Source organism: Octopus bimaculoides, chromosome 1 (genome assembly GCF_046866305.1).
Source record: "Octopus bimaculoides isolate indiv1 chromosome 1, ASM4686630v1, whole genome shotgun sequence".
Lineage (NCBI taxonomy): Eukaryota > Metazoa > Mollusca > Cephalopoda > Octopoda > Octopodidae > Octopus > Octopus bimaculoides.
Window position 1 is genome coordinate 58752255 of NC_142928.1, and position 14886 is coordinate 58767140.

General features: G+C 34.8%; 1 protein-coding gene across 1 annotated transcript in view; it reads left to right on the forward strand.

Moving 5' to 3' along the window:
- The first annotated feature begins 342 nt into the window (after positions 1-342).
- LOC106881379 (transcription elongation factor SPT6) overlaps positions 343-14886 on the forward strand; it is a 43171-nt gene continuing 28627 nt past the window's right edge. Inside the window, exons 1-11 of the mRNA XM_014931746.3 lie at positions 343-475; positions 1008-1167; positions 2511-2698; positions 5818-6052; positions 7001-7082; positions 7584-7683; positions 8668-8754; positions 8892-8978; positions 9647-9853; positions 10658-10747; positions 11917-12050. Coding sequence (XP_014787232.1) covers positions 1020-1167; positions 2511-2698; positions 5818-6052; positions 7001-7082; positions 7584-7683; positions 8668-8754; positions 8892-8978; positions 9647-9853; positions 10658-10747; positions 11917-12050 — 1358 coding nt within the window. The 5' untranslated portion in view covers positions 343-475; positions 1008-1019. The remainder of the gene's footprint in view (positions 476-1007; positions 1168-2510; positions 2699-5817; positions 6053-7000; positions 7083-7583; positions 7684-8667; positions 8755-8891; positions 8979-9646; positions 9854-10657; positions 10748-11916; positions 12051-14886) is intronic.

Sequence of the window (14886 nt, forward strand, 5' to 3'; positions counted from 1 at the left end):
CATTACTGTGAAAAACTACGAGAGGAGTGTTTATTCCAAAATTCAATCTATGCACTTTTTTAACTGATGCTGAACTCAATGGTCAAGAAAACATGACTGACATTCAAGAAGAATCATTAATAACATTATTCTATCGTTTGCTTATTTAGAGCCACCGACAGCAGAATAGCAAATTCATTCTTCAAATATTATTTTCTGTCTATCATAAATTGTTTAGCTTGTAAAATATAAAAATAAATCTGTATATATCTAGAATTAATCATTAAGTTTTGATAGTTGAATATTATGTTATTTGTTTACTCATAATATACGAAAATAAATTTTATGCGATTTACGTTTTTCAGCATTTCTAACGTTGTCGCCATGTTCAACACTATTATGAACACTGCAACTAAGTTTGTCTCCTACATCTAATTTGATGACAAATTCCTGTTTAGTTTAGAGTTTTTAATTTTCTGTATTATTTTTCTAACTTGTAAGTGGAATTTCGTTTAAACATACTATATCCATGTGTCTTTTGCTTCTATTATTAATATTGCCCTTATCTATTCCTACGAGGAAAACATTTTAGTCTTGCCTTATGTTAAATAAATCCTTGTTTTAGAAGGTTTTAAACTTTTTCCTTCTATTCATTATAATGATCGAATTTTATAAATAATTTTGTAAAACCAATGTTAAATTTGTGTTAGTATTTTTTGAATACTCGATTTTATTGGTATTTTTTTTAGTGAAAACTTCTTTTTGTTATACGTATACTTAATTCCGTTTGGATAATTTTTCGTTTTCTTTTAAGTTAACATCAAAAGGTTTTATCTTTTATCATTTCCATGTTTAGATAATGAATAAGACTATATCAAGAATCAAGTTTTTAGCTGATGTAAACTTCATTATATTTTAATCGCTTGAATTGTTTTTTTTTTTTGAAAGCATAAACACCACCCATCTCTCCTTCCACTAACTTATCTGTGGTTTCAAGGCTATCATTATTTGTTTTGTTTTATTTTTAGCACGAGTCAAAAATGGACTTTTTTGAACAAGAAGCTGAAGTTTCTTCAGATTCTGATGATAGTTCATTATCTGACTCTATTGAGATTAAAAAGAAAAAGAAAGAAGTCGTTCGTAAGAAAAGAACAATTGACGACGATGATGAGGAGGAAGAAGAAGATGGTAAGTTTAATAAGATAGAAATATAAAATCCTTACATTAAATACGTTAACCTCTAATATTTAATTCACCTGATTATTTTTTATACCACAAAGATATAAGAAATTACTAGGCTAGTGGCTCATCACTGATTAGCTCATTGATACTGGTGTTCTATTTAAAACATTATTTCTTAAGAGCTACTTATATTGAAAATATTTTAAATCAAGTGCATGTTTTTGTAAAAAGAAGTACTACCCCTATGATCGTTAGATGCTCCACTGGTTGCTAAACGTTTGTTGTTAGCTTGTTCGTAGCTGTTCCATTATGTATTTTTCTGCTATTCACTATTTTTTATATTTACTGACTAGGTTAGTTAATTTGCGAGAATAATTGAGTAATAATGTTCGAATTTACGTGTCTAATATTATTAAGGTAAACAAGAGAGTTCCGTAGAAAAAGATGTCGAGGTGGTATGGTTTTGATAAGTAATGGAAATGACACAATTGGAAAATTTAGTTAAGAAAAGCGGTTGAAGTAGTAGCTGAAAAAAAAAACGGTAAATGTTTGTAGATTATTAGTGAGGAAAGGATTCTTATCAAGTGAAAGGATTTTAGGTATTGTCCACATGTTTTTGAGCTAGCTATGTTTTCCATCTAGGCGCAGACATGGTTGTGTAGTAAGAAGCTTGCTTCCCAACCACACATGGTTCCAGGTTCAGTCTCACTGTGTTGTTGCACCTTAGGCAAGTGTCTTCTATTGTAGCCTCGGGCCAACCAAAGCCTTGTGAGTGGATTTGGTAGACGGAAACTGAAAGAAGCCTGTCGTATATATGTGTGTGTGTGTGTCTTTGTATCTGTCCCACATCACCACTTGAGAACCGGTGTTGGTGTGGTTACGTCCCCGTAACGTAGCGGTTCAGCAAAAGAAACCGATAGAATAAGTACTAGGCCTAAAAAATAAGTCCTGGGGTTTATTTTTTCGACTGAAATAAGTAAATGAGTAATATTCTAAAGCATATTTCCTCTTTGTAAATGGTTCATAACAGTTCATCTAAAAGATGTAAGTAAAGTAGTCCTTGCCAGGATTTGACCTCAAAACTTAAAGAATATAATACTGCAAGATATTTAATCTGCTTATTTTGCTTGGAAAGGTATCTTATTAAAAGTTGTGTTAGTAGCAGTAATTATCCATTTGGAATTATAATTGCTATAAATGAAAGATTATTGGAAAAGTACTGTGGACTATGCTATTAGAAGCAGAATTGAGCTGTTAAATTCATCAAAGGCACCTAAATATTATGTATTTAATATTCCAGATTCTTAATTTAAAGACTGTGTTTAAAATATTTTTTGTCTTTCTTGTAGATGAAGAAAAGTTAGCTGAAGAAATGAAAGATTTGATTAATGACGATGTTGAAGAAGAAGAGAGTGATGATAACGATAGTGTAACTGGCAAACGGAAACATGACTCAGATATAGAAGATGACGATCAACTTGAAGAAGATGATTACGATCTTATTGAAGAGAATTTGGGTATTAAAGTTTCAAGAAAGGTAAGTTTTTTATATACTTGCGTATATGGCCATATACAGGTATGGACAGACAATTAAGAAGTTTGCTTCGCAATTATGAGGTTCCATTCTCTGGTCAGTTGTCTTTTCCCTAACCTTAGGTTAACAAGCTTTGTGAATAAAACTGTGTAAACATCTCACATAGACTGTTCCTGAAGTTCAAAAAACTATTTGCCAGATACAATGTCTTGAGAGTGAAAATGGGAATTATATTAAGGATGTGTCTGTTGGACCATTTAGCCATTCACACATTGTGTTTTGTTGCTAGATACTATTTTTGTAACAATCTTTATGAAATAAATCTGTTATTTCCTTTTAGACAGTTCTATGTAGGAACTTCATAGTCAGTTTTGACCATGCTTTTGCACATGTACATGCAGGCTTGGGTGAGAATTTTTTTGAGGAAGACTAGTAGTTGTCCATCTATTCAGGTCCTCCCATCCCACACACTGATTTTTATTTATGGGAAGGGTTGCCAACTTGAACCAATACAGCTTGCCATCTGTGTCATCACAGGCATGCTGGAAGAGATGTCACAAAGCATCTCACCTGACCTTTTAATTTAAAGAGATTATATATAAACAGAAATGAATTAAAATTATTAAAATGTTTAATTGTTTGACGAAGTTTTAGATGATAGATTCATGTCCACTCTTTCATATTAAATTCGTAACTAAGAAATACCTGAGGGGACATGGTGATGGAAGAGAGATAATGTGCTAGGTTAGGATTGGTGATCAATGTAAGAATGAAAGATAGATAACAAGTGAAATGGTTTGTTGCATTAAGAGATGTGGTATCAGGGAAAAGCTGATGAAGTATGCAGTTCTGTTCACATTTAATTTCTATAGCAGAATAGTGCAGTTAGGGAGATGATGAAAATTACAGTTGTGCATATCTTTACACATAGTGCTTTCAGAATCTTAGTTTTACTGAGGTAGGTGAATTTCTTCATGAACTGCATTTTGCCAATCATCCCAGTATTTTGATCAGATAGCCAAAAGGGAAGGTAGGAGACAGATATATATAACCAAGGGAGTAGCAGAAAAGAAGTTTGCCAATGTTCAGTGATGTGAAGACCAAAGAACTGAAGTATTTCAGATTGCAAAACAGTGTGATGAGAGAAAAACGTGATGTCATAGAGAAATGTGTCTGCATGGATAATGGTGCCCTTGCGTTTAATGATTCTACAAAGAAAGAGGTTTGGAGATGCCATTAAGACTGCTGAATGTGGAGAATGAATGGGAGGAAGAGAGTCTGCCAAAGGTTGACCCAATTGAGGGACCATCTACCTGGTAGATAAAGCAATTAAGGATATGAGGACAGGGAAAGCACCTGGCCCATCAGGAATCACTGCTGAGATGCTTAAAATATCAGGTGGTGTGGGTTGTGGTCTTGTCACCCGCATCGTAAATCAGGTAGTTCATGGAGGAGTCATACCCAATGACTGGTACAGCAGCACCATAGTCAGCTGCTACAAGGATAAAGGTGATGCTTTAGATAGAAATAACTATAGGATTATCAAATTATTGGATCATGTGATGAAAGTTACAGAGAGGGTCATAGCCCAACTAATTAGGGAGAGAGTTAGCCTAGATGAGATGCAGTTTGGTTTTGTGCCAGACAGAAGCACTACTGATGCTATATTTCTGGTAAGGCAACTGCAGGAGAAATATCTAGCCAAATATAAAACTCTGTACTTGGCTTTGGTTGATTTGGAGATAGCGTTTGATAGGGTTCCCCCTTCCCTTATCTGGTGGTCAATATGGAAACTGGAGATAGACAAGTCATTGGTACGAGCTGTACAGGGCTGTCAGTAAAGTGAGAGTTGGCAATGAGTATAGTGAGGAATTCCGAGTAGAAATAGGGGTTCACCAAGGATCAGTCCCCTCTTATTCATTTTGTCTTCCAGGCAATAACAGGAATTCAAGATTGGCTGCCCCTAGGAGTTCGTCTATGCTGATGACCTTGCCTTAATAGTCAAATCACTGCCAGAACTAGAGACGAAGTTTAGGGTGTGGAAGCAAGGTCTAGAATCGAAGGGCCTTAGAGTCAACCTAGCAAAAACCAAAGCCTTAGTAAGTAGGAAGGCTGACAAATCACAAACCCCTGCTTGATCTGTAGAAAAGGCATGAGGAGAAACTCTATACAATGTACATGGTGTAAGCTATGGACACATAAAAGGTGCAGCAATATCAAAGGAAGGTTAAACGAGAAAATAGTTTTTGTGTGTGGCAGATGCACAGGGGCAATAAACACTGAAGATGTACACAAAACAGATTCCATCACATGCCAGGGGAAGAAACAAGAAGGAGTTAATATCTTCCACTACCTAGGCGACCAAGTCTGTAGTGGGGGTGGTTGCTCTGAGAGTGTAGCAGCTAGAATACAAATAGCCTGGGCAAAGTTCAGGGAGCTCCTACCTCTGTGGCAAGTGTCGTGTGACTGGCTCCGGTGCCAGTGGCACATAAAAAACACCAACTGAACATAGCCAGTGCCAGTACCCCCTGACTGGCTCCCGTGCTGGTGGCACATCAAAAGCACTATTCGAATGTGATCGATGCCAGTGCCCCCTAACTGGCTCCTGTGCCGGTGGCACATAAAGTGCACCCACTACACTCTTGGAGTGGTTGGCGTTAAGGGCATCCAGCTGTAGAAACATTGCCAGATCAGATTGGAGCCATGCCAGCATGGAAAACGGACGTTAGACGATGATGATAGGCTCAAATATTTTTGACAAAAGTTAATCAGACATTCAGTTATCCTGCAAGCATTTTCACATTCATAAATTGAGGTTTCCATTGACATATAACAGCAATCCTCTTTTTATCAGTGATCTTTTGACTGCCAGTCACTGTGAATCCTATGCATATGTTAGGATTGAATTCCTTATACTTTGTCTTGAACTATGTTTCCAAGAAGTCTTAAAACTGATTACCTCCCACTTTTCTTTGGCAACAATTATTGTTTTTCTTTAAATATTATCTAGCAAATCCAAATACATCTTTGAATGATGTCTGATTTTGAAATTGTAGACTTATGTTGAACTTTTATAATGGACAAAAATGAGAATTTACTAATAGTAATTTTTGGTGTTGCAGCAAAAACGTAAGCGTATTCGAGTTGCATCAGATGATGATGATAGTGACCGTGAAGATGAAGAAAGCAAAACTGATGCTCAAATGCGAGAAATTGCAAACACATTATTTGATGATGATGAAGAGGAAGAGGAGGATGCTGCAGAAGATAGTGCAGTGCCTGCTAGCGAACGAGAAGAAGAGCCAAAGAAAGATGACCTTGCACTTGATATTGAAGGTTCAGATGAAGAAGAATCAGGTATTTTTTTGTTTTTAAGCTGACTTTTAACTTGAATTTATATTAATTTTAAGATATAAGGTCACTTTCATGTTTCACTTTCTGATAAAGATCAGAATTTAAAAATGGCTTTTGTCCAGCTGTCAACTGAAATTTCTGATTATTTATATCATCAAATTTTATTATTTTTTGTTTTGAATTCTTAAAAAAATTTTCATCAATTTTTTAATGTCTCTTCAAAACATTTTAGCAGAGGAATGACGTTTTAAAAAGTTTTTAGCTAAGAAACTAGTGTGTACATGGTACAAACATTTGTATTTATTGTAAATGGCTGACTGCCAGCCATCAATTAATGTATACCATTATGCATTTGGACTGAAAGTAACAATCTGTACCATTTATCAGTTCTAGTTACTTTCTGGATCCTTGGATGTTGAATTTCAAGTAGTGTATTGCTTCTACTCACATGCCTCATGAACCCAATTTCTAAGCATGTCACTACAGTAATATAGATAAAACATTCGTCAATGGGCACAGTGCTTGCTATATAACTTAACATTGCAAAAATTGCAATGGAATCCTCAGTGAACCAGGATTTAATTTCCTGTAGATCTGTCTTCCTAATAGGTCTATATTTTCTGTTGACAGTGTCAGTTCAACCATCGAAAATTCATGATGCATTTTGCAGAAGTTTTATTTTGAAATATTAAAATCCTTTATCAAGTTCAGTAATTTTTTAATCATTGAAGAGAATCTCAAGCTCAAATTATATGGAATGTGTAAATGGTGTAACCTTATTAATTTTTTTAAGCAATGCTTCAACATATAATTAGGTTATTATTACAAAGAACATAAGAAATGTATGTTTATAATTACATATGAATATTTGTTTGAATCTAATGCCATTAAAATATAATCTTTATAAAGAAAAAGCATTTTGTAATAAGCTAATTGTTTTTTCTTTTAAAGATATTGATGATTTTATTGTTGATGATGAAGGCCAGCCAATTAGTAAAGGAAAGAAGAAAAAGCCTGTTATACACACAGACAAGTAAGTCTTTTAGATATATATTTTCTAGTTATCAGTAAAATTTTAATGTAAAAGGATTTAAAGAAAACAAAACCATTTAGTATTCTCTGAATTTTTTTGCTGTGGCTGGGCTGGAGCACAGGTTTTAGTTGATCGCATCAATCCTGGTGCTTAATACAGTGAATCGCTAAGTTTTTAGACATGAAGGGACGCAACTCGACATACAGTGAACTAACATGCAGGCATACGAGCACACGCAAACACGACTTTTTTCTGTAGTTTTCATTTATCAAATTGCACTTAGGAAGCATTAGTCAACCTGACACTACAATAAACACTTAATGTACCACTCAGAGGGATTGAATCCAGAGATTTAATAAATTATTACCTGGGTATCTTGTAAAAAAAATTGTGCAAATTTTACACCAATTGATTAATAATGTTAGCCAAATAAATGCTTTTTAGTAATCGAAACCATTTTCCGCTTCCAAATTTATTATAAATTTTTAAATTCTTTTTCAGATCTTTGCAAATTGCACAAGATATTTTTGGTGTTGATTTTGACTTTGCTGATTTAGATAAATATGATGAAGAAGAAGATGAAGAAGACTATGAAGATGAGGTATGCTTTCTCAAAATAACTTTATGGGTCGTCTGCAAAGTTAGTGCACTTTCCAACAAAGAGAAATTTTGTTGGCATATTTTTTTAGAATTTTCATTCAGTTGTCAAATTTTTGTTGCATAAAATTAAACAGGATATTCAAATAAAAAGATTAGACCTTTCACTTTGAAATATCTTCAGCTATTCTTGAATAAAATTAGAAATTATTCCAAAATTTGCACAAAGTGTAGGAGTGGCTGTGTGGATAGTGTAGGAGTGGCCATGTGGTAAGTAGCTTGCTTACGAACCAAGTGGTGCCGGGTTCAGTCCCATTGCGTGGCACCTTGGGCAAGTGTCTTCTACTATAGCCTTGGGCCAACCAAAACCTTGTGAGTGGATTTGGTAGACAGAAACTGAAAGAAACTTGTATATATATATATATATATATATATATATGTTTGTGTGTCTATGTTTGTCCCCCCCCCCAACATCGCTTGACAACCGATGCTGGTGTGTTTATGTCCCCGTAACTTAGCGGTTTGGCAAAAGAGATCGATAGAATAAGTACTAGGCTTAAAAAGAATAAGTCCTGGGGTCTATTTGCTCAACTAAAGGCGGTGCTCCAGCATGGCCACAGTCAAATGACTGAAACAAGTAAAAGAGTAACTTTGAAATATCTTTTTAGTTTTAGATGGTAGTGTTTGAAATATAGCTTATGGAAAGTTTCATGCATGTAATTGTGGTGCAAGATCCAAATATGCAAACTTTTTAGAGATGGCTGAAGTATGTTTCTTGACAGTACTTTTAATAGAATTTTTTTTTTTAAAAAGGCTAAAATAATACCATAAAATATTTTGGCTTATATTTGGGGCAAGATGTTTTGCAAATGTATAGAATACTATGTACTATGCCTTCAATCTCCAGTTAAAAACTATCTTCATTAAAAGAAGAATACACCATTTTGGCTTGCAATGCATCTAACTGTTTTTTTTTCAAATTGTACAGTATGAAGAAGACCTGGAAGAAGGTGAAGCTGCTCTGAAAACCAAAAAAGCTGGACGAAAACGGACATCAAAGAAAAGTATTTATGAGGTAACAGTTTCTCAACAATTTATGGGAAAATTTTGATTTTATAATAGTATAAACTTTGAAAGATTTTTGATAGAATTTTATGGGTCATGTGGGTCTTTTTTTTTGTGCTAAAGAGAATCTCTTGAATTTTCTTTCAGATTTATGAACCAAGTGAATTAGAGAGGGGTCATTTTACTGATCTTGATAATGAAATTAGAACTGTAGACGTTCCTGAAAGATTCCAGGTAAATAGAAATTTTATTACTTTGTTATTTATGTGAGAGTGTGGGAGAAGCAGTAAGGTGCTAAACAAAATGCTTTTACAAAACTTTGTTTTGTCCTATCTTCTGATTTCAATCCTTCCAAGTTTGAGTTAACCTTTATTCTCATGGGTTTAGTAAAATAAATATGAACCATGTAGTAGTATTGATTCACTTAAAGTATACCCCAGTTATACAAGACTGATTTCTTACCTATAAAACAAAGGCAAAGGCATAGCTGTGCAGTTAAAAAGTTTATTTCCCAGCCACATGGTTTCAAGCTCAGTCCCAGTGCACTACTTTGGGCAAGTGTCTTCTATAGCCCTAGGCCAATTAAGTGGATTTGAAAGACAAGCTGAAAAAGACTGTCGAGTGTGTGTGTGCATGCATGTAGCTTTACATCTCACGTCTACAAAAGTTGTGACATATGGGTTCTGATGTTATCTTCTCTTGCCAATGTATCTGCTAGCTTTGCAACTTTGCGGAATAAGATAGTCCTTACTTAAAAAACAGGGAGGTCGTCTGGCTGTAAAACAATGTGTCAATAGAATAGTCATCTAACCCAAGGAAGCATGGTAAAATGAATGTTCAAACAAACAAACATTATCAATATTTTCAATTTTACTTTTTCAACTTTCAACTTTTTTACTCAGCTTCGTCAAATTCGTGTTACTCAAACTGAAGAAGGAGAATTAGATGAAGAAGCAGAATGGATTTATAAACAGGCATTTACAACTAAACTAATTTCCAAACTGAGTGACCATGGAGAAGGACATAATTCTTATTACCAACCAAAAAGTGCATCTGCAGTTAATAAAATTAGAGATGCATTAAATTTCATGAGGAATCATCTTCATGAAGTAAGTATGAATATTTCATTTATATAATTCATACTGGCTTTTGAATAATTAAAAATAAAAATATTTTAAATGGTCATAAGATATTTTTGGTAGAACAAAAATAATCTGATATACTCTTCACTCATAATTTTCATTTATGCCTTTTAAACACAGTGAATTGTTCGCCCAGATTGTCATCATGGTGAGGGATTGGCTTAATGACTTATTTGATTGCTTTGCCATGGGGAAAAGAGTTTTCTTTGTAATCAATATTATATGTTTTCATTTTGAACAGTACAAGTTCTGGCTAGGCATAACTATTTAATCCAAATAATTGTGGAAAATATAAAGGCAAGCAATAAAACCATATCATTTGTTAGAGGTACTAATATACTTCCAGCCAACATTTGAAATATCACTTAAATTACGAGTGGCTCATTCAACATATAGACTTGAATAAAATGATTCCTCACAGGCTGTTCATCACCTGTGTCACAGCTAAAGCTCTGTGCTCATTCCTCTAAACAGAACATATAAATATGTTCAGTTTAGAATGAATGTTAGTTGAAAACAGATATGGTGTTCTGCAATTCTTGAAATATGAAATGTTTCTCTTACTGAAAAGGTGGATTAGGAGTGTGTAGTTCCACAGTTTAATTACATTTTTTTTTCCCCCAGAAATAGATATTTTTCAATGTAGTATATTTCTTGGTTGAGTAGCCTCTTGTGTAATATGCATTGTAGAAATGTCAAAGATTTATTGATCTGTATTTCAAAACAATGTTATTAAAGCCTTTTTTTTTCTCTTTCTACAAAATTTTTCAGGTTCCATTTATTGCATTTTATCGCAAAGAATATGTAGAACCTGACTTGAATATAAATGATTTGTGGCGTGTCTGGGAATATGATGAAAAAGTAAGTTATATTGTGTATTTGGGTATATGTGTGTCTTCAAAGGGCCTTATATTTGCTTTATTAATCCCAATTAAGCATTCTAGTAAGGCTGTAAACTGAAGATAAGGCTTATATTGTTGGTTGGGAGTAGTTTATGTATGTGTAAAAGGCATTGGTACTGGTGCCACATAAAAAGCACTGGTGCTGGCGCAATGTAGAACATACTGGTGATGTGCTACGTAAAAAGCACCCAGTGAATTCTGTAAAGAAGTTGGCATTAGGAAGGGCATCCAGCTGTAGAAACCATGCAAAAACAAACTCTGGAACCTGGTATGGCTCCTGGCCTTGCCAACATGGGAAACGGACATTAAATAATGATGAATGGTGGTGTGTACTTGTATTAATTCAACCTTGTTACTGATCACTAGTTCATATGATGCACATAACAGTTGTGATATTGGAAAATAGTTAAGTACCATCAGTGAGGGTAAAAAAGACCTTGCAAGGACTAGAGAATAGACTTAGCATAATTTATTAATTGTATTGTGTGAATGTAAGATGGATTTTGAGAAAGGGGCTTTATCACAGCATTGTTTAATGTACAAAAGAGAACAGCATGTAACGAAAACCTTTAAAGTTGCTATAAATGTAAAGCCTCACAATTTCAGATGAGCTTTCATGGCAATATTTAATACATATGTAAAACTGTTAAAACCAGTTTACAAACTTTAGGATTCTTCTTTAAGGTCAGGATGTACTTCAGACTTGAGAAGTTGTTGACCCTCTACAAAACAAAGCATGCACAGACATCTACTACTGTGTTTTAAGTAATTAACATTTTATGGATGGACTCCTTCTATCTCTGGCCAGTCATTGCCATGTAGCAAGTGAGATCATCTCACCATCTTGTTTTTGGTTGGCCTCTTGATCTTGTCCATCTCTTGTCCTTCAGTTGTGTGATGTGGCCAGCCCATCTATATTTGTTCTCCTTGATGGTTTTTATGTATGGTTTTCATCATTTGCGTTGGCTTTACCATTCTTAAATTGTATGTTTTCAATTGCTGCCTAAAGTTAGAATCCTGTAATTTAGAAATATTTGCATATTTAAGGAGTATTAAAAAAACCCCAAAAAGCTCAGATTTTGTTCACAATGAAAAACATGGTTTTTTATTCTTTACATCATATTTAAGTGGAGTCAATTAAGACAAAGAAAACAAAATCTTGTTCGGCTCTTTGAGAAAATGCAGAACTTTCAATTTGAAGAGAATTCAGATCCTGATAAAGTTTTAGAAACTCGACCACTTACAAGTGATGATGTTGCAAGGTAAAGTACTTTTGATACATACTGTTTGTCTTCATTTTTAATATCACTTAAAAACTAACATTTTGTGCATATTATATAGCTTCTAACATCTGGAAAATTCAAGTGCAACTTCATGTTACCTGATATTTTTGAAAATCTTTTTGCTCACTTTGACATTAATCCATACTTTATCAACAAAATACAAGTATCTATGCACTACCAAACTATGTGAGACCAATCAAAATTTCTTTAATCACATCCTGACAGTGGATCTGTTGTTGCTTCAATACTGCAAGTCCTAGCTATGTGCTAAGTCATTTTGATGTGTGTAAAAGATCAACTAGCAAACTATATGTCAGATATACATGTGTGTGTATATCTTAATTTTTTACTGGCTTCACTTATTGGACTGTAGCCACACTGAGGTTCTGCATTCAAGGATATACATAAAGTGCCAAACTCTAACTGTGAAGGGAACCTGTAGAGAAGGCATGGGATGAGGTGGTGAAGCACAATCTTCAAATGTTGGGCCTAACGGAAGTGATGACAAGTGACCTAGACCTTTGGTGTTATGCTGTGCTTGAGAAGACTTGTCAAGCCAAGTGAAATCATAAAAACCATAGTTGTAGCCATTACCAGTGTCATGGCACTTTTGAAATCGTAATTGTGGCCTTGACAGTAGTGGGATCTTTGAATGTTGGACCTCACAGAGGCGATGGCAAGTGACTGAGAACATTTGCAATATGCTGTGCTTGAGAACACTCATCAAACCAAGTGAAATCGTAGTTGTGATTGTTGCCAGTGTCAAGTAAATGGCACGTATGCCAGTGGCATGTAAAAAGCACTCATTACGCTCAGAATGGTTGGCATTAGGAAGGGTATCCAGCCATAGAAACCATGCCAGTTCCAGTCAAACCGTCTAACCCATGCTAGCATGGAAAGTGGACGTTAAATGATGATGATATATATATCTATCTTATATCTTAAAAGGCAAGTTGTCTGTCTGTGTGTTGTATGAACCACTTCTACAATTTTCAACCGAATTTCACCAAATTTTACACATGCCTTACTTAACCCTTTCGTTACCATATTTCTAGCCAAAATACACCCTTTATGTGTTTCAATTAATTTCTAACATATTCATAAATTTAGTCTGGTTTCATTAAACAACTCTAACGTTTTTATTTATCAACATATTAATGTGATTTTTGGAAGATAATTTAACGAAAGGTTCTCAACCAATTCTATGCCATAATTTTGGTCACAAAGTGACTCTAATTACAGGTAAATTCAACAAAATATAAAATTATTAAAATTTTTGTTCAAACATCGCTATAGAAAATGGGTTATTAGCTAATATTCAATTGGGTATACAAAATTTTACTATAGAAGAGTTGTGCACATTACTGGATTCATCAGGTGAATTTAAACACACAAAAGACAGGTGTACCATAAAGGTATAAGTAAAACGAAAGACTGAAATTTGTCTGAAGGAAACTAGAAAACAAAATACACACACACACCATCAACTAGATTAAATAAGCAAGCTCTCCCACATACATAGATACACAGAAATATACAATAATGATTTACAAAAGAAATTGATCAAAATTTGTCACTCATCTTACAGGTAAATTAAAATTACACATAGCGAAAAATAAAAACAAAGTAAATTTGAAAATATTTATAAAATCAAATCACACATATACAAATCAAACAATAAAAATACACCATTTTGAGCGTGGCCGTTGCCAGTACCGCCTGACTGGCCTTCGTAGGATTTTCGAGCGAGATCGTTGCCAGTGCCCCTGGACTGGCTCTTGTGCGGGTGACACATAAAATACACCATTTTGAGCGTGACCGTTGCCGGTACCGCCTGACTGGCCTTCGTGCGGGTGACACGTAAAAGCACCCACTACACTCTCTGAGTGGTTGGCATTAGGAAGGGCATCCAGCTGTAGAAACTCTGCCAAATCAGATTGGAGCCTGGTGTTGCCATCCGGTTTCACCAGTCCTCAGTCAAATCGTCCAACCCATGCTAGCATGGAAAGCGGACGTTAAACGATGATGATGATGATGATGATGTTGGTTGATATGTTTTGCTAAAATTGCTGTTTCTTTTCAGATATCATCAGAAAAGGGTTAATTAAAATTCATTAAAAAGACAGATCTATCAGACTTTCAAAGAGGTCATTGTTGGTGCTCATATGGCAGGCGCTAGTGTAACAAAAACAACCAAAATGTTTGGTATATAAAGAAGTGCTGTCTCGATAGTAATGACAGCCTTTGAGAAAGAGGGATAAACCTCTTCATCAAAACAAAACTCTGGAAAAAAAACCAAAACTTTCAGAAAGGGACTGTTGGACTCTAACATGAATTGTTAGAATTACAAAAGTACAGCTCCCAAAATTACTGCAGAGCTTAATGACCACCTCGAGGACCCAGTTTCCACAAAAACTGTTTGCCGGGAGCTGCACAAAGCCAGATTTCATGGGAGGGCTGCAATCAGAAAACCACTAATTTCAAAAACAAATGTTGCAAAGCATTTAGAGTGGAGTAAAAACCTACAGAATTGGTCCCTAGAGCAGTGGAAGAATGTTATTTTCTTAGACGAGTCATCCTTTAACTTATTTCTGACCACCAGCCAAGTAGACGTGTCAAGATAGACAAAAGAAGCATTTGACCTAGACTGCCTTCTTCCAACTGTTAAACATGGAGGAGGATTTGTGATGATCTGGGGGGCTATATCTAGGAAATCCACCAGCCCAATGGTTTCCCTTCATGGCAGAATTAATAGTCAAGACTATTTAAACATTTTATCTGATCAAATTCATCCTATGGTTGTGTAACTGTTTCC